This window comes from Miniopterus schreibersii (assembly GCF_964146895.1).
Source record: "Miniopterus schreibersii genome assembly, chromosome: 11".
NCBI classification, from domain to species: Eukaryota; Metazoa; Chordata; class Mammalia; order Chiroptera; family Miniopteridae; genus Miniopterus; species Miniopterus schreibersii.
Window position 1 is genome coordinate 21,013,429 of NC_138111.1, and position 27,017 is coordinate 21,040,445.

The 27,017-nt window shown below is 35.2% G+C and overlaps 1 protein-coding gene across 6 annotated transcripts in view; it reads right to left on the bottom strand.

The window, feature by feature from the left end:
• The window catches only part of SMC2 (structural maintenance of chromosomes 2), a 41,445-nt gene that overhangs the window by 2,932 nt on the left and 11,496 nt on the right, over positions 1 to 27,017 (bottom strand). For all 6 annotated transcript variants that reach the window (XM_081152507.1, XM_081152509.1, XM_081152510.1 and 3 more), the window contains exons 10-24: positions 26,038 to 26,271; positions 24,423 to 24,582; positions 23,859 to 23,976; positions 23,097 to 23,235; positions 22,621 to 22,740; positions 19,967 to 20,171; positions 18,092 to 18,227; positions 15,402 to 15,526; positions 14,367 to 14,560; positions 13,259 to 13,402; positions 10,040 to 10,234; positions 8,458 to 8,658; positions 7,767 to 7,883; positions 4,255 to 4,415; positions 794 to 941 (exon numbers count right to left, since the gene is read on the bottom strand). In XM_081152507.1, coding sequence (XP_081008633.1) covers positions 794 to 941; positions 4,255 to 4,415; positions 7,767 to 7,883; positions 8,458 to 8,658; positions 10,040 to 10,234; positions 13,259 to 13,402; positions 14,367 to 14,560; positions 15,402 to 15,526; positions 18,092 to 18,227; positions 19,967 to 20,171; positions 22,621 to 22,740; positions 23,097 to 23,235; positions 23,859 to 23,976; positions 24,423 to 24,582; positions 26,038 to 26,271 — 2,397 coding nt within the window. The remainder of the gene's footprint in view (positions 1 to 793; positions 942 to 4,254; positions 4,416 to 7,766; positions 7,884 to 8,457; positions 8,659 to 10,039; positions 10,235 to 13,258; positions 13,403 to 14,366; positions 14,561 to 15,401; positions 15,527 to 18,091; positions 18,228 to 19,966; positions 20,172 to 22,620; positions 22,741 to 23,096; positions 23,236 to 23,858; positions 23,977 to 24,422; positions 24,583 to 26,037; positions 26,272 to 27,017) is intronic.

Below are 27,017 nucleotides of genomic sequence, written 5' to 3' on the forward strand. Positions count from 1 at the left end.
AATTTTACCTTGATTGCTTCATTACCCAAGTTTACTATGTCCTGCTGGTTGACAGCTTGTTGATCTTCTGTAGCTGGCAACGATTTAGTTGCGAGCTCTAAATGTCCTAGTGAAATATTTTTCTCTGTGATACTTTAGTAATGTCAAGGTTTTAAGTTCCTACTGCATTACCACTAGCTCAAATGGAAAATTTATATTTGTATAATTAAGAACAGGTACCACTTCACTGCTGTCTGCTAAAACACTGTCATAATAAATACAGACCACGATAACTGATAAGTGAAGCCCCAGAGTTGTATAATGCATGGTGTATAAACCATATTTGGCAGCCCTACTTCAATAAAGACAAACTGTTCTTAGCTGAAAGGGGCTGTCTACTTTGTAGCCAGGAGGAATGAAGAGCAACACACACTAAGTGCCATATGATGTTCAGATAGGCAGGGATATCATCCCTGAAACATACTTGTTTTGACTGCATCTTTGGCAGCCAGCTAGAAAAGTAGTGACATTTAACCATAAATTAAGTCCAAATTATGCAAATATTAGATTATCTTTCATGCTACAGCTGTAATGTTTGGCTTTTTCTTTAATAGGAGACCAAATCCTCTTTCATTCTAAACCCATTTGAACATTAATAAATATTTAAAGAAATACAACATACTTTAGTATTCCTAAATCTTAAATATCTTATTGATAACAACCACTACTAAAGAACAATTTTAGAAAAACAAATACTATTACTGACACATTTTTTATATTTTAAAAAACTAAAGACATTCTTCCTGGTTCCTACCTGAGAATGTGTGAAGTGAGTGCGCAGCATCTGTCCTATATTCTGGGTGTGGGAAAGGTCCAAAGCCGCATCGACCTCATCCAGGATGTAAATCGGAGCAGGTTTAAAGAGGAGCATGGACAAGATTAGTGACAAAGCCACCAAAGACCTAAGAAGAGGTTGGCAGAAAGCTGTCAAAATTGGATTTTACCACTTTTTACCAAAGCACTGAAGCAAATCTGCTATGCCGTTATCATTATTATGAAAAGTACAGATTTAGCTAAGAGATAGTCAGGAAAAAAGAATCTTAAGTTTCAAACTTCAACACTTGTATTAACTGTCTTTTACTTTCGCCTTTCATTTTCCTCTCTTCAGCATGTTTTATTCTGAATAGAACCGGTTTATACTCTTCTTTCCAAATAATCAGATTATATTTGGCACCTACCTATCCTTAAGAAAACATATTAGTGTTAATAGTTTCTTTCCTTCCACAGTTGCATTAGACGCCTAGGTGGCAGGTGAGGGCTATACACTTGTTAACAGCTTCTATCTTGGTAACAGTATAGTTTAGGTGCCCTACTTTTACTATGTATACACTCACATGCACATACAAACTGTCCATTTTTTTACTGGTGCCATTTGAGTAAGTTGAATAGATTATGGGCTATTATTCTAATACTTCAGTGTCAGAAGTTTAAGCAATCCTTATATGATGGTTAATTCTGTCAACTTGATTGAATCACAGGGTGCCCAGATGTCTGGCTAAACATTGTTTCTGGGTGTGTCTGTGAGAGTGTTTCTGGATGAACTTGCATTTGAATTGGAACTCAGTGAAGCAGTCTGCTCACCCCAATGTGGGTGGACAGCATTCAGTCCGATGAGGGCCTAAATAGTAACAAGGCAGAGGGAAGATTTCTTCTCTTCGGGCCTGATTACTTGAGTTGGGACATGAATATTCTGTTCTCGGAGCTCCACGTTCTCAGGTCTTCACACTGGGGCTGAATGATACTACTGGCTTTCCTGGATCACCAGTTTGCAGACAGCAAATTGTGGGACTTCTCAGCTTCCACAATAAAATGAGCCAATTCCTTGTAATAAATCTCTTCATATATACACATATAAAACCTCCTATTGGTTCTTTTTCTCTGGAGAACCCTAATACACCTTATTTAAAATACGTTGTTATGCCCACTCTTAGATCCTGCAGCTCTTTTAAAGTTCTCTTCTAACTAACCATCCCCTTTAACTGGTAGCTGTTCTCATTCTAATCTGGCATGAAGAATCGTAACAATTTTTGTAACATTTTCTTCTTAAACATATTTTATAAGGAAGCCGTGTTTATTTTAATACAAATTATCCAGCATTAGAATAAAAATTACAAGAGCATTGGTAACACACTTATTCTATAACTTCAAATATCTCCTGCATCAGCACTGGAATGAATTGTCATCCTAATGCTTATTGCATTCCAATGGGGTATTTATTAAGAAACATGGAAATAGGGGAAAAGAGAAATGTGTGCACAAGTAAAGGGGGTCTAGGAAGGTGAAACCAAAATGTCTAGCAAAGAAATGAATGAAATGGTACAATAAAAAACAACTAACAGTAAGACTGAAATTTGCCTCTATACAAGGTAGCTGAGGTCATTCAAGCAACTTAAAATTATTTTTCACTTGCTTTCTCTGTGCCAAATGTTTAAGGCATTGAGTTTTAAATATCTTCATTCAGGAAAAAAAAAATCTCACCAAGAGTTAAACTACTTTGCTGGACAGTGGTATAACTACAAATAATTTTATATCGTCTTATTTATGGAAATAATATTTAGGTTCCAGTAACAAAATAAAAATAAATTTTCTATTTTCCTCAAAATATTTTCTAGGGCTTTGGCAAAAACAAATACTGGGATCTAAACTGTGGAATTCAATTTTGGTTGACAGGGAGCAGAAACTCAAAGTATTTACGAATTTTTATCAATAATGAAAAATACAGAGTGGATTACTATTCTACTCATAAAAATGACAAAGGAGCCCAGCCAGCATGGCTCAGCGGCTGAGCATCGACCTATGATCCAGGAGATAGATAGTGGTTCGATTCCTGGTCAGGGCACATGCCCGGGTTGAGGGTTCAATCCGCAGTAGAGGGCGAACAGGAGGCAGCTGATCAATGACTTTCTCATCATTGATGTTTCTCTCTCTCTCTCTCTCTCTCTGAAATCAATAAAGACATACTTAAAAAAAAAAGACAAAGGATTTCATAAAGGAAATGAACAGGCCTTAGTATTTTCTATGTAGGTAAGAGAAGAGTGACATGATGGCATTATGGGACATGTGAGAACAAGTCAAGGACTATGGACTGTACATCCTGCAGGGGAAAAATTAATTTTCTTCTTAAACATATTTACATAATCTTCAATTATGTAAATATTCACAACTTTCTCTTAGGAGGTATTAATTGTTTGCTTCTCTGCAGGTAAGGAGTTAGGCTACATGACCGAAGTTTCTCTTGGTAAAGTGATTGTCTAAATCACTGAGTAAGGCTAGGAGAAACTTCCCCAAACCCCAGAACATGCTATTGCCAACACTCTTCATTCTTTTATGGAGGTCTCACTTTTCTATCTGGTTCCATTTTCCTTTACTCGAGAAGGTCCTTAACCTGTACAGTTCTACTGGGATCAAATTCTTACAGTTTCCATTTCTCTAATCACATTCTTCTTTTTTTGTAATTCATGGAAATAGTTAATGTAACTATTTACCTTCCTAATCTGCTAGTTTTATCACCTGTCACTTCTAGGTCTGTTTCCATTGACTGATTTTTCTCTAGGGTATGAGTCACATTTTCTTGATTTCTGTCTAGTAATTTTTGTTAGATGTTGGACACTGTTATTAGGTTGTCTTTCTTTAAAGAGTATTGGACTTTGTTCTGAGAAACAATTAATTTACATGCAGATAGGCTTTATTCTTCAAGGCCTGCAACTACCTTTGCTAAGGTGCACCTATATTAGCCTTCACTTCAGGGATAATACAGACCTAATGCCATGGTGTAGCTCACTGGAGCTTCCCAAAATTCTAATCTTTGTTTCATGAATTTAGTGAGACTACTGGGCTTTGTGTGGGTTTCCCTCCCTACATTTACATTCCAGAAGTTGCTCCCAGGAAAAGAGCTGGGGTAAGCACGGGGCTCAGAGTACTTTTGTCTCCTTTCTCTCAGGTACATACTCCTGAGCTACTCATTTTCCAGTGTCTGAAAATAATTTTTTCATATATTTTATCTAACTTTCTAGTTGATTATCCTCACATTAAATTTGTTGCCTACTATTTTAATCAAATGTTCTAACTAAAATGTGTAGTCTTACATATTAGGCTTCTTAAATTCTATATGCAAAGAGAGCTAAGCAATGCAAAACTGAAGTAAAATTGGTAGGCAATGAGATATGGATTATAATATAGTAAGAGGAATTATAATATAGCTAAGAGATTACTCACCTCTGACCACCACTAAGTTCAGTTAGGTTTTCTTTCCAAGTATTTCCTAAGGCAACCTTGAACTCCAGACCATCCAATACAGTTTGCCCCTCTGGTGGTGCAAGCATAGCATTAGCACCAGGCAAAAGAGTAGAAAAAATAGACCCAAAATCCTTATTCACCTGAGTAAAAAAAAAAAAAAAAAAGATATTAAAATATCATAGGTTTTCTAAAATACCAAATGTTGACATATGTATAATCAAACCCAGCAGTGTATTTTGTTGTTTGTTACTCTAGTTACTCTTACTCAGGGGTTGGCAGATTATGGTCCCTGTGACAAATTGCAATACCCATTCATTTGTGTATTTTCTATGGCTGCAAGCACTAAAACAAAAGAGTCTAGTAGTTACAACAGAGACTATTTGGCTCACAAAACCAAAAAAAATTATCTGTCCCTTTACAGAAATAGTTTATTGAGCCCTGCTCTAATTTCCAGAGGGAACTGGAGGCTATACCTCAACCCTACCCTGAAGTTTTGATAGTTTTGTGGGCCACCATGCAGGAATCCTCAGAGACACATGGCTATACAATATAGGACATCAAATCTGCGGTTAGAGAAGCAAAAACAAAACAAAATCTCTTTCTACCACAAAATGTTCTCTTACAAAACTTGTTTTCTGTTGACTGATATAGTAAGATGGACCTATGGTTATCAGCTAACCTAAAAAAGTCTAGGATGATCAGGGTGGCTTGAGGAGAAAAAGAGGCATGAAATCAAACAACCAGGACTGTTAAAGGTGTTGTATGGCTCTTTTTATGCTTCTCACAGCCAAAGGAGTTAAGGTGTCAAGGGACAGGAATAGGATTGGACCTCAAGAGAAAAAGGCTAAAGAAGCTGTTTGGCCTATGTTCGCCAAGCCACAGTAGGAGAGAGATTTAGGGTGAAAAGTATAGCTTGTAATTGGGTAATTTTTGTGCATACACACTTAATGATTTGAGAATTTGGCCACCTGTTCTCAAAGACATGACTAATAACCTTAAGAGATGAGCAGACAAATTTGAGTGTGTACACACTCACACACGTGGACTTGACAGCCAGGTTCTCTAGGGAAATCTCTAAATTCAAGTAAAGGCAAATATACTTTTTATAAGTATTTTTAGTAATAAGGAAATCTCCTAGACACAAGCAGTGCTCCTGAACATAGATTTACCAAGGAGTGCATATTTTAAGAGCAACTGTACACATGCTAAGTAATATTCTATAGAGAACGCAGGTTCTAGTTTTATCTGGGATAGATTTTTGGAGGTAGGCAAGGTTCATCTCAATGGGAAGACAACTAATTGTCTCATTTTGGAGAGCTAGAGGATATCATAGTATTTATAAACACCCTAGACTCTTTTTTTTTCTTTTTTTAAAAATTGCTTGGCTGGGCAAGAGAGAAGCAGTTCAGAACTAAGAGAGAAATGCCACTAAACCCTGAACAATGGTCATGGACCCCATATATAAATTCCTCCAAAGGAGAAAAGAGAAACTAACTTATCAGTTAATAGGCAGAGAAGAATACAGCCTTGTGCAAGATAGAAAATAAATTATATTCATGGGTAGACATAAAAATAAAATGCAATCAAATTTTGAAAATCCAATGAGGAAACAAATACAACCAGTGCCTAAAATACTCTGGTTTTGTGACTCACATACATTTAAAACCTGAAGGAGGTATATGACACTGATAACAATAATACCTACCTCATTAGGTTACTGTGAGGATTAAATGAAAAAATTAATATGAGAATTGTACATTTCATAAGCACTCAATAAATGTACTTGCTTTGTGGGAACCTTGGAAATTGGGGGGAAATCAGTTTAAAGGATAAATTTATACTAGCGCTAAATCCAGGAACCACAGGGGAAATGAGAGACAAAACCTCTTAGATCCAGTGTTAAATCCACATGATGTACGAGAGTAATGGGGCCAACCTTTTGCATGTTTTTTTTTATTTTATAAATCTTTATTGATTTCAGAGAGAGGAAAGGAGAGGGCGAGAGAGAGATAGAAACATCAATGATGAGAGAGTCATTGATCGAGCCCGCAACCCGGGCATGTGCCCTGACCAGGAATCGAACCCCGATCACCTGGATCCTAGGTCGATGCTCAACCGATGAGCCACGCCCGGCTGGGCTTTGCATGTATTTTTAAAGAGACAGACAAATACGACATGGGGAACACTGAAAATAAGTTGTAGAGCAGGAAAAACAAGGCGAAAGGAGTTAATTGTGCTGCCATAACTAAAAAATAAAGTTCCTATAGAATTAAGCGAAAAAGCAGCAAGGTGCCCAGGTAAATTCCAGAGGCACAGGACTGGTAAAGTACCAAAAAGCACAGTAACTATGTTCAGAATTTAATGAGAAAGTGCTTTTTGCTATGGTAAACATAGGAGAACTTCTACAAGAGGTTAAGGAACTACTCTAAAGGAGACAAATGTATAGTCAGGGAAGCAGAAAGTAATGGTAAAGAACCTTGAAATCTTCCAAAGTAGTCATAAAACAAAACAAAAATGGTAACTGGGCACTTTTTTAAAATTAAGAGTCCAGCACAAAAGAACACGAAGCTTCCTTGTTTACTGCTCAACTCTTGAAGAACAAGGGCGGCAGCAGTGAGCAACAAAGGCAGGTTTAACTCCCTACTAATTTAGAAAAAAGGAATCCCAAGTTTCCCACCTTTTGACTGTATGATCTTAGGCTATTTCATCTTTGTAAGCTTTGATTTCTTCATGTATTAAATAGGTATAATAACTGCCAGAGTTATGGAACTGTTTTAAGGTAATTCATTTAAATTAACAGAGTAACTGTTTAATATGTGTTAATATACTTATTAATCTCATGTGTACAAAAATGTTTTGTTAAAAACCTACAGAATGCATATTTATGAATTTTGAAATGCAATTAATAATTTGTAAGTGGTAAGAAATATGCCAATCTTGCTATAGACACATGGTTAGAACTAATATTTGACCTCTGTAAGTCTGGGCAAGAGAAATCATGGAGACTAGAACTGAAGGAGTCCTTGGGAGAGCTTTTCCAACAATCAGAGATTCCCCAATGTGAATACTGCTTCCAGTTTCAAGCAGAGCGTGAGTGGACAGTATCTGAGATTTTTTCCAAATATAAGAGCCTATGATCTCAATGGAAGGAAAGAGGATACTATAAATAGTGTCCCCTTTAACGGTAATACAGAGGCACACAGGGTAAGAATAAAGAATGGAGAAATCTAAAAGATTAGGAATTTACTATAACCTAGAAACCAGAGAAGTAGACAGAGAGCATGATGGAGTGACAGAAACCTACCTTGGCAATTCGGTAGTGAAGTCCAAAAGGACAAAATGCCTGAGGTCTCTGAGGTTTTAACTGTGAGCACGCACCCCCTTCAAACACAAACCAGCCATTTCCAATTCATCTTAGAGTATAACCTACTGCCAACAGTCTTCATCTTCGCCTCACACAGAATAAATGATAATATTTTTGTTTCAAATACCTTTTGCCAAGCAATCTTCAGAGCTTGGTTTTTCTTCTGGTCAAGGTCTTCTATAGTTGCAAGTATCTTGGATTTGTCATTTTCAACAATTCTCTTCTTCTTCATCAAGTCATTATACTAGCAAGATAAAAAGCTTACTTAATTGGAAAAAATAGAAAACTTTTAATATTCTAGAATTCAGTCAGGAATAAAGAGCTTTCATTATTTTATATACATTATATACACTCTTATTTACTAAAAACACTGTATTAATAGCTATAATGTAAACCAATTATGAGAAAAGTAAACATATCACCATTATATAAAATTCAATTATTGTAATTGAGAACTTATGGGACAAGCACCTAAAATATTTCAACTCCACTAATACTCCCTTATTTTCCTAGCAGCCAAGGCACAAAGAAAAATGTCTATAAACTCAAAAGTAGCCCTGCATGCTTTTTAAAGTTAGTCTTAGCCATGACACAAAACCTCAGTTCTCCATGATGAACAAACACTATATACTCTGGCCTTTCTCTCTCTCCTTTTGGCATCACACTCTTCCCCAGGCAGCAGCCATATGGTCTTTTTTCAGTTCGCTGAGCATATAAACTCACTGTAGCCTTCTCTCTCTTCCTGAACACTCTCAGTTATACAGAGCCATCAATGCTACTCATGTTCTAATGTGGCCAGTCATAGGAAGATGACCTACCCGCTCTTCTGCTTCTGTCAGCACATTCATAGCTCTCATGTTGACATTTCTTCCTAGTTTCTCCTTCATTTCTTGCAACTTCTGAAGTCTCTGACCAGCTTCTTTTGGGTTGTTGGTTTTGAAATCATAGGCACTATTGGGTAGCCCAAAGAGGTGTTTCTCTGCATTAATCCAGTCATAATCTTTCAACATTTTGGATACCTAGCCACATATAACAGAGGGATCTATCATTACTTATAAACCTACATTTAAAAACAAGTTTCTTAAATATTTACTAATTTTAAATCAAACACTTTGGAGAAAACCTCCACAATGACTCACTTGAAAAAACTGAGGTTCACTGTTGACAGTGAATCTATAGTAAGTATGAATATTTTTACCTGGAGGTCAGGCTCAAAAAAGGAGACTATATAGAAAAATATCTTCCTATTACTTAAGCATTAGAAGCAAAAAAACCCCCCAAAAAAACAAAAACCAACAAACAAACAAAGAAAACCAACTCAGAAATTTTTACAAAGTATATGTAAAACACTTCTAATACAATATAAGTCAGGTGAGGCTTCTTCAGATTTTACCAAATTCAATCACTGCTTCAAAAAAACAACCCGCGAAAGTTAAAATTCTTACAGGAATACTTAAGTCATAGATTTGGTAAAACTGTGGGAGCCTATTTCTGACTGATAGAATACAATTCTGAGAAAAATTATTAGTTAAGCCCTAAACATTGATACAATCCCCAGCACTCCTCTTTTGACCAGGTACCATAAAATACTTATTCGTATAACCAATTAAAAAATTCACAGTGCTTAAGGAAGACTTCTTCTATTAGAATTGTTTAAGGTTGGTTTTGACTGATAGGCTCTAATACTTGTCAACTTGTTTATCCTTATTAATTCCCCGGGTATGGTCTCACCTCTAGGCTCCAAAGCAAAACGATCACTTCTAGTCTATCTTCCCTGCTGATACATAAAATCTATGGAGGCATTCTGTGTACATGCTGCTCAACCTTTTATCTTTAGTGCCTGGCATTGTACCTGATACTAGTTGGTATGTAATAAATATTTGATAAACCATGTATTTCAAGGAATCCTTGACTTTTTAGCAGTTCCCCTACCATGTCCCTTTCTACCCCCTTAACTGTAAATAAAATCTAACAATCACCAATACTAGTGTTTTCAATTACCAAATAAGCTAATGGGAAATCAATACTAATAAAATAAAATGGATTACACTGATCCTTAGAAGGACATCCAAAAGCCAATTAAGTTCAGAAGGTGCCTATATACATTTCTATGAGTCTTTAAGGCCATTGTGAAATAAGGTAAAGAATATATATTACTACTACTAATATATTAGTAATAGTTCTATGAACATTGGAGAGGAAAAAAGTCATTTGTATAGACCACTAAACCTGGAATTAAATTTAAAAACAAAAAATTTGTGCCATTTGGTGAAAGCTTCAAAATTACGTTACACGATAGTTCTGCCATTTATACTTAGTTCATCATCCAGCAGTTCACTAGAATATTTCAATAACCCAGAAGCAAAAACCCGATTGAGGGTAAAATGATCACAAACATGCCTTTGCAGCAGCATCTTCAGCTTCCCGTTTATGTTTGCTGATGTTGTGGTCCAGTTCCTTAATTTTAAGCTGAGAGTCGTTGTTTTGTTCCTTATGCTTTGCCACTTCTGCATATTTAGCTTTAATTACATTGTCTTGGGCTGTTATCACTTCTTTTTGCTTGGTCATCTCTTCTTGAGCTCTATTTAATGACTCCTGAAACAAATAATTAGGAGACAATATATAGCAAGGTAACAGGAGATATTTTCAGTTCACTAAAAGGTCACCTAATAGACTTCTGGGTAAGATGGCAATGTAATTATGGGCAGATGGTCACTTGACCCTCTATATACTATATCCCCATTAAAATGACTAGTGAATTTTATACCTAGGAAAAAACTGTGATTTCCACTAGGGAAAAAAAAGGATGGGATGCAGTGATCATGATGGAGGCCACAAAGTTTTTGCAGATTAATTGGGGGCAGGAGAGACTACTGGAATCTGACAAGTGAGGTCTCTCAAAAAAGTGACATTTCTAGGGTAGTTAATAAGATAATCTGATAAAATCCCAAATGACTCTTATCCAGAGGGGCAAAGAATAAGGACAGAAGTAAGGCGGGCTGGGATCTGTTCCTCTTCCTTTCTGTGGACATAAACCATATTAACTGTACCAGTGGCAATGGAAGATCAGTGTTTGGCTCTAGCACAAGGATCAAAACACAGAAATGGAAGAGAAGCTTTTTTTGAAGAAAAGATCCGTGGCACAAAGAAAACCTTCCTGATCTGATTTTTATCCCTCTACCTCCCGAAGTTGAAGCTACTCAACCTCCAAAGTGGTAATAACAATTGGAATTTAGTTTAACACCAATTCTCCCCCCAACCCCCCCCAAACCCCCAATGCTTTACCCTAGATCCTAAAAGAACTCACACAAATGCCTACAAACAAAAAACTTAGGTCAACTTGTATTTAAGTGATGAAAAGCAAAGAAGTAGGACAACCTGCTCCCTAAAAGACTCTGAGAACAATCTCTGTAAGTGATTTAAAGCACTAATGAAAATTTTAGATTATTTTTAAGGCATGCTCATTAGGAAGTAAGATAATTTTGAGCTATAAAGAATACTTGACATTATGATTAGGTTATTGATTGTGCCCAAAGTGCTTTAATTTCCTTATACTGTTTAATTTGTGTCATTAGAGGGCTTTTGCAGAAGGAACATAAATCTTGGCATTCATCTAGAACAGCAATTTTCAATTGGAGAATCAAAAAAATTTTAAAACAAGCAATACCTACTTAGGGGCACTGACCTCTTTTCCCTTAGATTGTCAAATAAAAAAATGACAACAGCCAACACAACAATAGCCGTCTGGCATGAATTAATCAAAATTTTAGCCATTTTTTGATAAGATTTGCAAAAAAATTATATTTTGGTGTGCTGCAGAACTTTAGTAATTAGTTTATGAAAAAGGTTGAAAATCGCTGATCTAAAAAACCCAAAGATATTTTAGCTTTTTAAAAGGTTTAAAAATAGGAAAGTAAAAAACACTCTGGTGACATTATCCAAAGGAAAACAGAGGGTTATTAACTGATGCTGTACCTGACAAAAACGTGTTTATGAAGAAGATTCTCTCATGCCTACATGTTAAAGGTTGTACTGCTAGTGAGACTGTTTTAACCTTTAAAAAAAAAAAAATCTTTATAATGGAGGGAAAAAACAGGAAATCGGTTACTTAAGGTTGGGCAGAAACAATTTTAGCGTTGTTTGCAGCTTATTAGTTTTAGGCAGTTTCTTTTCTTAGCTTCCTAGGAATGTTCTTAACAACTCTCACCAGCAAAGGGAAACAATTCAGAATGCAGAGTCTGAAAGAACAACCTTTAAAAACTAAGCAACCCATTTCAGTTTTCCACAAAGCGAAATGGATATCCTCTTTATAGAAACAGGTACATGCCTTGATTTTATCTTTATTTAGATGAAGGAAGGAGTGGCTTATTTCACACTTCTCTTTGGAAACACAGTATCTAATTTTTAAAAAAGGAAATAACATAAAACAACAAAATTAAAGGTCAAAATCACAAAAAGGGACATGAGGGTATCCAATATTAATGAGGGACAATCTCTAACAAAGACATACCTTAACATTACTTTGCAGGTTAACAATGTCTTCATAATATTTGAAACCCCTCTGACTTCAAATCCACACTCCACTGCCTGCTCCTCTATCACAAGTCTCCCTCACCAGCTATAATATTAAGCCTCATCAGTAAAGGATGCTGTGGGGACTCTGGAGAAGGAAGAGGCTTTACTTTCTGGTTCTGCTGTGCTTTTCTCATGGACAAGCCTGCCATGGACAAAGGCTAGCAGCTCGCATGGCTTCCCCTGACGTCCCCAGCAAGTGGGCTTCTCAGCATGCTCACAGGCTGGGCACCTCTCCATGGCCTGTCTCCCCTGGCATCCCAGAGAGCTATTTCCCAGCAAATGCTGCCCACTCAGCATTTCCCTATAGACGGCCTCCCCTGACACTCCAAACCTCACTACCAGTGGCCACAGTTATGTCTTCTCCAACTAGACCTGGTTCTCAGCCCTGCAGGTAGGATGGGGCTCTTTTCCAGATTTGTTTCTTCCAGGAGTGCAATGCCTCAGCCCTACAGGTAATAGCTATTCCTTTATTTGCTGTTCCTAATTTCAGAGTTCTCTTTACTCCTTAGTGATCCCCCATCATTCTAAATTCCTAGTACTGTATAGTTAATAATTTTTTTAAAATTTATTTTATGTATTTATTTATTTGTTTTTAATATATATCTTTATTGATTTCAGAGAGAGGAAGGGATAGGAAGAGAGATAGAAACATCAATGATGAGAGAGTCATTGATCAGCTGCCTCCTGCACTCTCCCAACTGGGGATCGATCCCTCAACCCGGACATGTGCCCTGACTGGGAATCGAACCCCGATCACCTGGATCCTAGGTCAACACTCAACCGATGAGCCACGCCCGGCCGGGCAATAATTTTTTTTAATTTAAAATTTGCCCATTTAAATTACTGTGTGATTTTTGTCATATGAATAGACCTGGACTAAAATAGTATTATTTTAGGACTCTTTCTGCATCAGTAGGTACTATTTTTGCCTCTCATCACAAAAAGAGTGAAGAGATTGAGACCTCTAAAGTCAAAAATCTTCAAGTCAATGTTCCATAAGTAGATAACATTTGCAATCTCTTCAATATGGTAAGTGCATCTTACCTTACTCTTAGCCACCTCAGCTGCCATTACTTCAATCTGACCTTCGTAGGACTTGATCGCTTCATTTACAGCCTCAAGCTGTTGTTCACAGGATGCATGCTCTCTCTTCAGCTCTTCCAGCTCCAGAGTGATAGCTTCAACTTCCTGTAAGAAACATGGTATCTGAGCAGTCAACAGGTTCTTAACTATTGAAAAATAAATACGTTTGTCAATGAAATTAGTAAGAATCTCATGCAAATAAGACCCATAGCATAGTTGCTCAACTACCTAAAACAAATGTAAGCTGCTTGCCCAGAGGGAGGGAAAATAAAATTATTTACTCTCCTATTCTTAAAAAAAAAAAAATGACAAAGTACAATATTTATCAGTTAAAACACTTTGCGTAACTATTCCCTTTATCCTTCTGTCCCTGTGCGAGAAAACAAGAGAGTTCCACATGCCATATAGCACGTACAGGCGAACAATTGGTCTCTCAACTTTCTTCTTTCTACTGTAACCTTTAGTTTGTTAGAAAATAATCTGTGTAGCTATATAATTAAAAAACCCTAAGATGGGTTAAAAAATCAACTATGAAGAAAAACTGTATGGGACAGTGATTCAGAACACAGCCACTGGAGACAGAAAAACCTAGGTTTCATTTCAGCTTCGGTACTATCCAAAAGATAAGCAAGTATCACCAGTCTACAACCAAACGGCATTTTGTAACTATAAGGTGCTTTGTCCTACATCATTCTTTCACAGTATACTTCCACATAAATGACCTCCAAAAGAAGCATCAACAGAGTCTCTGATACGACACAGCTCCACCACATAATATGTTTTGGTCCATTCTAGAACGAAGCATTTGCCAAAAGGCAACTCTGCTCTTTCTCTAAAATTAGCAAGCCAATGCAACTCACACAGTTATATGGCCCTCAATTACAAGGTTTGCAGAGAAAACTATATTTTAATTTGACTTATAAGATGCATAATTTATTTCCTAAAAAAAGCACACCTTGCTTTTAGACTCTGTGATGAATACTAATAAATAAAGCCAACCAATGGTGCTCTACTACCTTCAGCTCTATGCTGATTTTTAAAAGATTGGTTCTATTTCAAGAAAGATTACCTGTTGTTTTTCTTTCATTTTCTTGTTGGAAGCATCTGCTTTTGTTTTGGCACAATCAAGTTTTTTCTGAGCATCCTTCAGTTCTTTCTCTCTTTCAACTTCTGCATTTTTCATTTTATTCTCCAATACTTCATATTTTTCTTCTGCTTTTTTTTGAATTTCTTTGGTGTTTTTTAAGGTCTCCTCACTTTCCTCTGTTTAATAAAATAGGCAAATGTGGCTAAATGAGGTGCTCCAATTATTAACAGTAATAGATAATGGCTTAAAATTCAACTTTTAATAGAGGAAATGGTCTGAAAAGTTAGAGCCTAGAGTTTAAAAAAAATAAAATTGTTCCAGCCTTGTCCTAGAAATGGTATGTTGAAACACAGATCCTACATAAGAGCCATACTTGAATTATCAGAAGATCTGTGATGAAATTATTTCCAATCATAAAACTGAATAATATAAATTTTACCTATAACTTATCTAACTTCAACAAGGTTTTGAAACAACTTATTTAAAAAGGATCACGGGCCATCTTTTTAATACACCTGTATGCTTCCTAAAACCAGAACTGAGAAAATAACTATGATATTATTCTTTTATTTAAACTGCCAGAGAGCTTATAATTAATTTCATATACAAGCAACTTTGTGATCTTTGCTCATTTATTTTGATTTAAGGACCCTCTAATTAAAGAGAAATATTGTGAAACATGTCTAGGATGAAGCATAGTACAAATATTGTCTCTAAGATTATGAAGAAAAAGAAGTATGATAGAATGAATATGTTATTGTCACAAATGACACACTGATCGAACTTGGAGGTTTTTAAAAGTCTGAACAGGAATGGACTTGGAGCAATGAGAACTTCCATATGCCACTGGTGCAGATGTGTGCTGCTACAAGTGGGCTGAATTTGGCAATATAATAACCATAATATGTTATAACTAAAATAAGTTTTAAAGATAATTCAAATAAATATATAAAGATATGATCTAAGTACCTAATGTAAGGTTACCAGAAACAGATTAAACACTGTTCTTCATCTTACCAATGGTTTTTTTAAGAGCATCTAATTCCTCTTGCTGCTTGTGATAGGAGCTTTGCTGGAGCTTGGTTTGTAATAAATCTGCCTCCTCAGTTTTCATCTCCCACTGCTGTTTTAGTTGGCGATACCTTAGAAAAAGAGAAGTTTGTAACAAATGAACATAATTTTTTTCATGTTTGAGACATGCATTCAAACTACAGGCTTTTACCTAAAATAAACTCACATACTAAATATAAACAATATAAGATGCCACTGGTTACAAGAATAGTTTTGTGGCATCGATTAAATTCAAGTCTGATTTGGTCACTGAAGGTTAACAACTCTAAATTACCAGGAGTGATTATAACTATTTATAGAAATACTCTTAATTTTAGAAAACACTAAAAGTCATCTTTGAACAAAATAGGCTTACTTAAAAATAATCCTTTATACGAATCCTTACCAAAAGAAAAAACTCCACAACAGCTCCCCAGCGAAAAAACAGATTAATACTATATTAACAATTACACAGAACTTCAAAAATTTGGTTATCTAGTAATCTCCATTTTCAAATGTTAAAAAATTGATGTTCCCTGCATATTCTAATGAGACTGATGGTTTAAAAGTGTACAGGACTGAGCAAACATTTGCAATGCACTTCTCTCACAAACCCTGTAATTCTACCCCGGTTCTGGTTGCTTAATTATTTCTTTAGAAAGTATTTAGCTAATTCGGCTACAGTTAAATTTCAAGTAATAATCAATTCACAAAGTAGCTTGTCACTAGAAATTCGTGAGGTTGAGGAAAAAGTATAAAACAAATACTCCCTTGAGTATCCTGCCTCAGACTACTTGACATCAATTAAAACCATAATTTTAATTTCAATTCATAAAAAAAGCTATGTTCCTGATATGGCCTATGAAAGAATAGCTTTAATTGACCCTTCCACTCCCATATTTTTTCAAAATCCACTTACTTTCCTTGACCTCAGTGTCACAATTAGTCTACAAGCCAATTCTGCAAAATAAATGATCCAAAACTGCTGAACAAAGTTAACAGTTCTAAGCAAAATATGACCACAAGCTCACTGCCTTGCCAGAGCTTCCACGTATCTCAGAGGATTTTTTCCCATTGATTTTCAGGGAGAGTGGAAGAGAGGGAGGGGAAGAGAGAGAAACATCAGTGTGTGAGAGAGACATCGACTGGATGCCTACCAGGGCTGGGGCTTGAACCTGCAACCCAGACACCCGCCCTCACCTGCAATTAAACCCACCACCCCTTAGGTGCGTGGGCAGACACTTCTGTTGCATTTTTCTCACATTACTGAAGGAAAATGCAGGCTAAATGCAGGATTTACATGTATATGATGTTTAAAAGTGGATATCTTGGAATGACCAGGTTGACTGATTATGGTAATTTCTTCAATATACAGTATCCTAAAAGTCTTGTTACCATTCTAAGCTTTGATAATTTTAGAAGATGAATGCTAAAAATTTACCAAAAAATTTCATTTCTAAGTTTATTTAGATTTTTTTTTAAAAAAACTTTATATTCAGTACTGTGAAATCTGAATAAAATGTTTGATTTTAATTTTATCTGAGTTGCCAACTGCCAGCTTCAGAGGGACTGGAAAAAATTTCAATTACACTTTCAAATAATGTACTTTGTAAGTTTGTGGTGTTTATACTTCTGACGTTTTTAAAGCCAGGAGGGACTCTTCTCCAGGATAAACCACATGTGGATTTTACTCACATCATTCAGGTATTTATTTAACAGCCTTCTCAGTGAGGCTTTCCCTGGACACCCAATCTGAAATTTCAGCACCTGTTGCCCTGGACAGATCAAATCTCCTTTCCTGTTTTACTTTTTTCTCCTTAGAACTTCGCATTACTGACCATGTGTTTTACAAATTTAACTTTCTTTATTGTTTATTTCCCTAACTATATATATAAAAACAAGACGAAGGAACAGGTTTATCTGTTTGATTCATCACTATACTCCAGTTCCTATAAGGATATTTGGTGCATAGGAGGCACTCCACAGTGAATAATGTTAAGTGACGAAAAGAGGTTACACTAAATAGCACGATCTCAATTTAGAAAATATAGTAACATGCATATACCTTGTACCACACACAAATAGAAGTAATATTGAAAGGTACACATACATACCTAAATCTATATCCACAGAAGAAACAAGACATTTCACACTTTAATTTTAGCAGTGACTTTCTGACATGCACTTGTTTACCTCCTCCAAAGGAAAGCTAGCGATCTTCAATAGCTATAGGAGAGCCATAATGCTGCTAAAGTCAGTGCAAACACTTGATCAATGCTATACTGTATCATATCATTCAAATCAAGGATGCAAGTATCTGCCATCAACCTCCAGAGCACTTACGGATTTCCCCACCAATCCCAGCAGAGTACATCTCAAAAGGAAAGGGGAATACCTGGCTAATTTTCCCTTCCTTTTGTTTAATTAGCTTTCTCTAATTTCTTATAACAATGACATTATTTTTATTAGAAAAAAATGAATCACTAGTAATGAAGTTACCAACTCACTATTTATTGAACTAAAACCAAGGCTAGTATGAAAAAAGCTAGAAGTTGTATTTCTTTAAAAGTAAATTCTTTCCTTTTCTACCATTCAAATCTTTGACAAATATGTAACATAAACACAAATATAATAGCTTAATTCAACAGAAGTCTTACTTTTCAGCAGTGTTTTTAAGACCTGCTAATTCCTCTTCTAGAGCCCGTAGCTCATTCTCCTTGATTCTCAGCTTATCTTGAACATCTTTGAGCTCTTGAAACTTGGTTAAAATAGAAGCTGCCTGGGATCGAGCACCTGACAGAAGCAAATTGAAAGAGGCCTTGTATAGTAAGCTATCACGTATTTAGTAAACAATAAAAAGTTTTCTAAGAAAATTGTACTTGAAATGATTCCATAACCAATCTTTTACAGTGAGCTTATGAAGTTATAGAATTCACTTCATCATTTAAATCTGAGAACATACATACTTGGTAAATACTTCTAGGTAATATGTGGTAGATTATTTACTCAAAATAATCATTGCCCCTGCCTACTGGGCCCACCCCTCCCAGGCCCATTTTCCTCTCCACTAAAATCAGGTTTAGCTATGTAATTTGCTCTTGACAACAAAATGGGAAATGTACTTCTGAAAGTAAGCCTTAAAGAGACAGCACCTAATTCACCATATTTCCCCCTTGCCCATTTTTCCTTCAGCCTGGGACCCAGAATGAGATTAGCATGGAGAAGAGAAAACTGACCTACAGTTAATGTAGCATAATTATGAAAAAAACTTATAAGCCACTGAGATTTGGGGGCCATTTGTTACCACATCATAACCTTGTCCGAGCTCTGATACAACAGAGAAAATTTGTTTCACTCTATAAGCAACTGTATTTGCCTGGCAGTAACAGGCTGGGGTGTTATATTGGCAAGAAAACTGCAGGTTTGATAGGAGAACACAAAGGTCAATTAGTGATGCTATTATGAGCACTTTATTAATACGATGGGGGTTGCCTATTTGCCAATCCTTAAGTAGGAACTTTGAGAACATGCAAATCAATGAAATTTAGTCTCTTGTTTTAAATATTTGAAAATATTGGGTCTGTCTTCCAATTGTAATTACTAGTCATCTTATTCTGTACAGGGGAACTTAATACTTGGTCATGGGATTCATTTTGTTAACTATTGTTTTCTTAGCCTAGAAAGAAATTAAGTCACTTGATATTGTTAAGAGATGTTAAACCACCTCTTGGTGTGGTTAAAAGTACAAACTGTAATTAGACTACTTCAACTGTATACTGGAGCTGATAGTAATATGCTTACCTCACAGTGCCATAAGGATTAAATGGTTAATTATTTAAAACCCTTAGAATAGGGTTTTACAGAGTGATATATCTGCATTTTCCAGTTACCCATTAATTAACCATTTATGGTTACTGAGTCCTTCAAATGTGACTTGTGCAATTGAGGAAATTTTTTTGATTCATTTTGATTATTTAAATGTAAAGAGCTACATGTGGCTAACAGTTACTGTTTTGGACAGCACAGTCTTACAACATGGCCTGGTACACAGTAAGTATTATTCAGTGTTTGTTATTATATGATCACTTGACACAGATCTGAAAACTCAATGTGGCAAACATTAGAACAAGAATATGATCATCATCTTAGAATTCCTTTCTTAAAGCATTAAAAAAGTACCATCTCAAGGGAAGATTTAATTTTGTTTTACTTTTGACAGGAGCAATGGCATATACACAAATTAGAAGTTAACGTGTTTCCTGAAGGAAACAGCAATAGACTTACTAGACATGAGTTAAAAAAACTACAGGACTGATGCCTAGAGCCCATGGAGGACTATGACTTCATATAATCTCCCAATATTATTAAATACCTGTTACATGGCAGGTATTCAAAAGAAAACCCAACCCCTAGATTAGGAATAAAACTGTGGATTAAGTCATTCCAACCCCACTACTTCCTGTTAAAGACAGTAAAAGCCCCCATCCTACTGACTACACAGGATTATGAAGATAAAATGATACAACACCTACCTCCACTCAGTGTCCCATGGGGATCAAACACCTCACCTCCTCGGGTTACAGTTCTAGTCATTATCCTCTTATCAAAGGCTACCTTTTTTGCATTATCCATATTGTCACAAACAAATGTTGTTCCAAACACAAATTCCATTGCTTTCTGAAGTTCTGGTTTGTATTCAACCAGGGAAAGAGCCACATGGACATTGTTAGGGCCAACCTGTGGGAGAAGGAATGTATCATAGTACATATTTTTTTCCTTTCAAAAATATTTTATAAAATAATAAGAACTGCTACAACAGAAACTTAGGTAATGCTTACCTAGCATTACAATTCCTTTTGAACTTTCTAAAATGCTATGGAAACCTAAAGAGTTTTAGAAAAAAAAAAACAATTTCAAATTTAAACACTGAAAGACCAATTGAGAGTTTCTATCAAGCAGGAGCCACTACCAAGTTTCTAAATCCAAAATGAACTGTTTGGACAGACTTTCATAATTAAAATACAGCAACTGCTGGATCAACTATGACATAAAATGCTTCGTTTCAATGATTAGTAATATGGCTGATACACAGTGAATACTTTTTCATTCAAATTAAACATGCTAGGGCAGCCACCTGCCAGTTACAAAAATAAAAGTAAAACTTATAATTGAGAGTAAAAAAATTTTTTTTAATCCCTCAGTCCTTTATTTTGATCCAACTGTCTCTTGTCAACATTTATTTATAGTGTCTACCTCTGCCCATCTTTTAGAACTAAGCATTCTTTATGAAGCTTAGCAGCAGCAGAAGTAAAAATAAAGGCAGCTCTATGTAACACATATTCGGCATTGTACCCTCACAAAGCAGCTACCATTAAACACATCTGGCTAAAGGATCTAGCTGAAAGTATTGTTACTGTTACTTGAAATCCCAATTTACTTCTAACACTGGGACTGGGCTGCAGGCTGAAATAACTTCCGAAGTCTTCACAGTAAAGAAAGTACTAACCAAAAATACCACCTTTCAATTACTGTGCACTCATCTTCCTTCTCCTGACATTGTATATAGATCAATACAACTGTACTTTTAAATAATTGTTATTGAAGGCTTCTCAATTTTAGAAAATATACTGAAGATCCATTTAGTATCATGTACAAATGCACTGCTGGGTTTCACAGAGCTGTCACTTCAACTCAAGCACTTGAAATGACTACTAAATAATAAACCGCTACTGCTACTGAATGTTATGTTTGAATTCATGTTTTTACTCAATATTATACAACTATAATAGCTTTTTAAAGGAATTATACTCATCTGTTTTTTTACTAGTAGCCATACCACTCTACACCTCAGCAGCTGACTGGTTATCTCGGTCACGTGTTTTGTACGTTTTGAAAGGCAATCTAGAACTCTAACAGAGAAGCATCTCTGTAAGACTAACCGACACCTTCCATTATGGTTCTTGCTGTGGACAGTTTACGTGTGCCTGGCATGAAAAAAAACCTGAAGAATTCCGGTATTTATAAACTCTGTAATTCTAACTATTCAGAAAATTGAAATTTAATATAATCAGGTGCCCCTTAATGACAGGAATATGTTTTAAGAAATGTATTGTTAGGTGATTTCATCTTTGTGCAAACATCATAGAGCGTACTTACACAAACCTAGGTGGTACAGCCTACTACACAACTAGCCTATTGATCTGTAGGGGAGGAAAAATAATTTTCCCTTTACCCTTCTGTGTTCTTGGCTGAGACACTGCTATGAAAAACATTAAAAGGAGAAAAACGAAAGTGTAATAACATATATACTTCCATATACATGGGTGAGACCCAGGAAAACTGATTCATCAAAATAGCTAAAGCCAGCACCTTAAATACCATCTTCAGTGCAAGACAGAAGATTATGTTTGGGTGGGGAGGAGAGTCAGTTATGGGAGGTTATTAGAAAAAGCACAGTAAACAAAGCAAAGGTTGCTAGGCAGATTCTGCACTGATAAGTTTCTAGAGATAAGCTCACCCCTCCTTCCAGATGAAAAGGAAGACACCCTTAGAGATGGAGATTTCCCTTACAAATGTAAATATCTTTTACAAAGGGTAACTTATACCTCCTTTGTTTGCAGTATTTTAAAATAACAAGTCGAAAGTATTTTTTATGCCAAATAGACATATTTAGGGGTGACACATTGTTTCCTTATAGCTTCTAGGCTACAAACCTGTACAGCATGTTACAGGAATACTATAGGCAACTGTAACACAATGATAAGTATTTGTGTAATGTGTTGAGCTATGACATTACTAAGGCTAGGACTTCAATAAGCCTTAAGAATTTTCAGATCCATTATAATCTTGTAGGACGAAGGCCTTAGGTAGGGTTCTTTGTTAATGGAAATGTTTTTATGTGGTGAGTGACTGTATTTACTATCACCTGATAGTCATGTAACCAGACTTAAGGGTTAAAGAGATTCTAATACTACAACTTCAAAGCATCAATGGGAGTTTGGTCTTAAAACATTTTTATTCTCTGTCCATCTAGTTTCACAAACACCCACTCTATTTTTTTTGTATCTTAATTTTTTAAAGCATGGGAGCGATAAAATTTTGTGGTTCTGCTTATGGTTAAGTCCCCCTAAATTAATGCCCTCTAATTTTAAAAAAGATAGAGATAAAACATATAAATAAGACTTACAAGATTCTGAGCGATTCTCAGAGTTTCTGGAGCAATACATGTGGCTGAAATTTTATTGAGTGGAATTATAGTGTATCGGCGCCTCAACTCCCCCTTTTCTAGAAGCTTTTTTCCAGTTACCTACAACATTGTGCATGTGAAATAAAAAATACATATATATTATTAATGATGACAGAAAACATTCAAATGGAAAGAGTGCGCATTTAGGAATCCATAATCAAATAAATGTTTAGTGCCCACTATCCTGAACAATTAAAAGTTTAAGATTGATAAAATGCTTTCTGGATTCCTGAATGAGCATGAGACTTCCTCTGAAATACAGCAAATCAAACATAAGAACATCACAGTTTTACCCTATAAAGATAAGCAACCTTCAGAGAAGCTTAAAACATCATGAAAGTACCCAAATCTTCTAGCTGCACAAGATTTTCAAGCTGAACAGCAATTATAAATTTTCTTTATTAAAATCAATTTACCTCTGTGTCTACTACAACATTGTAGAGTCGTTCCCCAGCCACCAATTCTAAAGCTGTGGTGGCAGACGTATCTTTCACACTAATCAAAGAAGCTACAAGTCCTTTCACACAATTTCTATTCCAGTTCTTCTCTGGATCCCTAAAATGGAAAAGTTGACAAAAGTCAATCTTAGATAAGAAAATAGAAAAAGTTGTATACATATTAATACTCAAGAGCTATTTCTGACAACACATTAAATTGAAAGCAGAATCATACAGATTTTACAAAACAAAAATTTTAAATGTCTCAGATGACTACCCAGCTATTATTTTTAAATCAATCAAAAGCTCTTTTAGTATATATTGCTTCAATGTAACAAAAATAACTGTGACTTTCTAATCTTTGTAATACGTACGTTACCATAGCACTCCGTGAAAAAATCCTATGTAGGAAATCAAACTGTAAAATGTTAATGTAGATATTTAACATTACTGATTGAAAAACTTCAAAGAAACTTTGGATTGAGATTAAATTCCCCTCATTTTGGCTTTATGATTGGTGGCATTAACAGCCATCAAATTTCACAAGAAAGAATTTCCCCTGCCCACATCTGAAACATTTCAATAAACATTTAAGGAAAAAATAGCAATTAAGGTACGGCAGTTTACAATAATTTCAAACAAAAATTTTAATGTCCATGAAATTTTCAGATTACCTTCCAGTCAAAATAAAAATATATCTTGGATATTACTATGTTAAAATTCAGGACTTAAATCTCTTACCTGTAGGCAAATTGAAGATTGGGAAATCTGGCCAAGAGAGCTTCATATGTTTCTTTCAATCTACTGATATCACGTGATAGCACCCTTCGCTTTTCTAGAAGGCTTTCCTCCTTGTTCTCTAAATAGTAAATCATAAGTAAATTAAAACCAAGTTTTAAAAATGGAAATATTCTACCGTTTTAAGGAAAATATTACTAACCTCTATTTCCAAAGCATTTCTAGAAGCAAAATACAAATTTCTGGTAAGTATTAAATAAAAAGCATGCTTAAGATTCAAATTTTCACCAAGTGTCAAGTAGACATTTCTGACAAACAGTACAATTTCCATTCCAAAAACAGCACATGAATTGAATGCCTACTAACTTAGAAATATATAAGTGGCACTTCAGAGTGATTGGAGCAGGAAATTCTGAGTAGTGAGTCTTCAAAAATTGAAAGCACTGTTCTATAATTAGATACTAATACCTATTAATAGGATAAAAAAATTTTCTACTTGCTATTCTTGTATTTAAGTTGGCTTCTACCAACAATCAATGATCTGATAGCGTGTCTTTAAAGGCAAACCTTCATAGTTAAGTTTTTTCATTTCAGCTTCAAGTTTTTCTTTAAGCTTCTTCACAGCTTCTAAAGCTTCCTGATCCTTCCTGTAGCCACTATCCATCTTCTTAACTTCAGCTTGTTTAGCCTTTAATTCTTGTTGGGCATGTTTCAACTTCATCTGAGCCTGCAAAGAAAAATGTAACTGACCACCTGAACCAGACAGTGCTAGTGATTAAATGGTCACAGATTCAGATTGATTTAAGAGAATCAGCCTTGAAATTGCAACTGTTTGGTCACTTATATCAATATCTCAACAGATCAATCATTTCCCAACATTTTCTCCTCAAAGAAGTACTCAGAGTAAAAACTAATATATGCTTAACATAAATCATTCAATAACTTGTAATTTAAGTCTCTATTTTTAATATTTATAAAATATTACATTAATGAGTTCAAAATTGTATCAAATAATACTTGTCATTAGCTGGTTAAATTAAAAACATAACAGAAAGCTAGAAATCTTAACTCTACTTCTCTTCCTTTCCACTTAGCTTTGTACTTGTATTTGTAGTGTTGTCTATCAGAGGAGAAGCTGTATTGAGCAATGAGAAATAACATTACACAGGAAAAGGGAAGTTAAATGGACAGTAATTTAAATGCAAGGAGTCTGATATTTAAATGCTAGTTTATATAATTGAGTACTCTTCCTTAAAACCACGAACTAGTATTCTGAGCTCTATATGGGTATATTCTCCCTCTGAAACTAAATAATGATGGACTTTCCCAATATAAAATAAGTTTACAGAAAAACTGAGAGGACTTTAAAGTTTTTTTGGCTATTGGTTATTTACAAATTCTTTGTGACCATCACTGAATGAAAAAGTGGCAAATACATAATAGAAAACCTTGAACAGGATTAGTACACAAACACAAGTCTATATATAAGAGCTGAGTCCTCCATTAAATACAGACTACAAGAATGTGTGTGTATATACACAGTTTTTCTTTCTGCCACCAAGAGTCTTGTATTTACAGGACTTCAAGCTGCACAATTATCTAAACAAATTTGAAAACCACTGTAATAGACTGACAAACCTTTGAAAATTATGAAATCAGAGTAGGAAAACCAAAGACCAGGATGGGGGTAAATGGAGGGGAGAGATACTTCGAAAGAGTATGTTGTGAAATTTCAGAACCAAGGTTTTAAGAACTAGATTTGGTGTGCACAGACATGGAGAGGGAACTTTTTTTCCTGTTAAAACTTAGTACTTCAAGTTTATGATGTCAATAAATACAGCAAAAAAATAAATGAAAAAAAATAAAAATAAATCGACTAACCTCAAATATTCCATACCGTGGTGGAAACAGAATAAAGCATTTATTGCACTAATAATTTCAATTAACCTATAAAGGTATTTTAGGTTTTAAAGCATCTTAAACTATCATCAATATATAGCAATCAACATATTTGAATTTCATTGTATTAGATGCTATAGAGTGGCAGAATAAAGTAAACAAGTTCCTTGACATTGATCTGATTTTTTAAAAAACATTTTATAACAACTGCCAAAGCATAAATGTGAAGTAGTTTCTGAAAAACAAAAGAAATAATCACATAGTGCCTAATGTCTACATTTACCTGTTTGGCTTCTGTCTGAGCTTTACTCATGTCATTCTTACAGGCCATCATTTGACCAGCAAGAGTTGCTTCTGCTCCATCTTCATTACTGGACAGGCCAGCGGAAACAGCATTGAAGTGCTGCTGAGCGGAAGCCAAAGCTTCGGCGTCTTTATTACTTGCTTCTTGAAGGGTGTTCAGCCCATCTGTTATCTTTTTAACCTCTTTTTCCTTTGCTGCTAAAGTTTTAGAATCCTTGAGAGGAAGTAAGAGTTTCAGATTGGAAAGTATTATCTTTTAGGAGAAACATCTATTTTCTTACACACATGTACACTTACGTCATCAAATTTCACAGCAATTTGAAGTGGGCATGGTAACAAGGAAAATAATGTAACCATAACTTTAAATACTTGATTCCCATTTTAAAACTTACACTGTTTTTAGGATAAATGTGCCTCTTATCCTACTAGAAATAGCTTATGTTATAGTTGAATCTGGGCGATAATGAGCTAAAACAACACTGCAAATTTAAACCACTTGGGAAAAAAATCAGTTTCTAAATCTAAACATTTCTAATAATAGCTATCCTACACCAACCTTAAAAGTAGAGATTTTAGGGCTAAGAGCATGTATATAATTTTGTAGGCCCTGGCTGGGTAGTTCAGTTGGTTAGAACGTCATCCCAATAAGCCAAGGTTGCAGGCTTGATCCCAGTACATATGAGAATCAACCAATGAATAGGTAATGGAACAACAAATCGATGTTTCTCTCTCTACCCCTTCCTCTCTCCCTAAAATCAATCAATAAATTAAAAAATATATATTTATAAACTATTAAGGACCATAAAACTTAAGTATTAAATAATTGTGGGGACAGCATCACTTAACACCTCTCAAGTTGTATTAACCAGGTACCTAGCACTATGCAAGATACTAGCACTTAATTTTATATTTATTGTTTTATATAATTTTATATATGTTTACATGAAAATGACCAGAAAT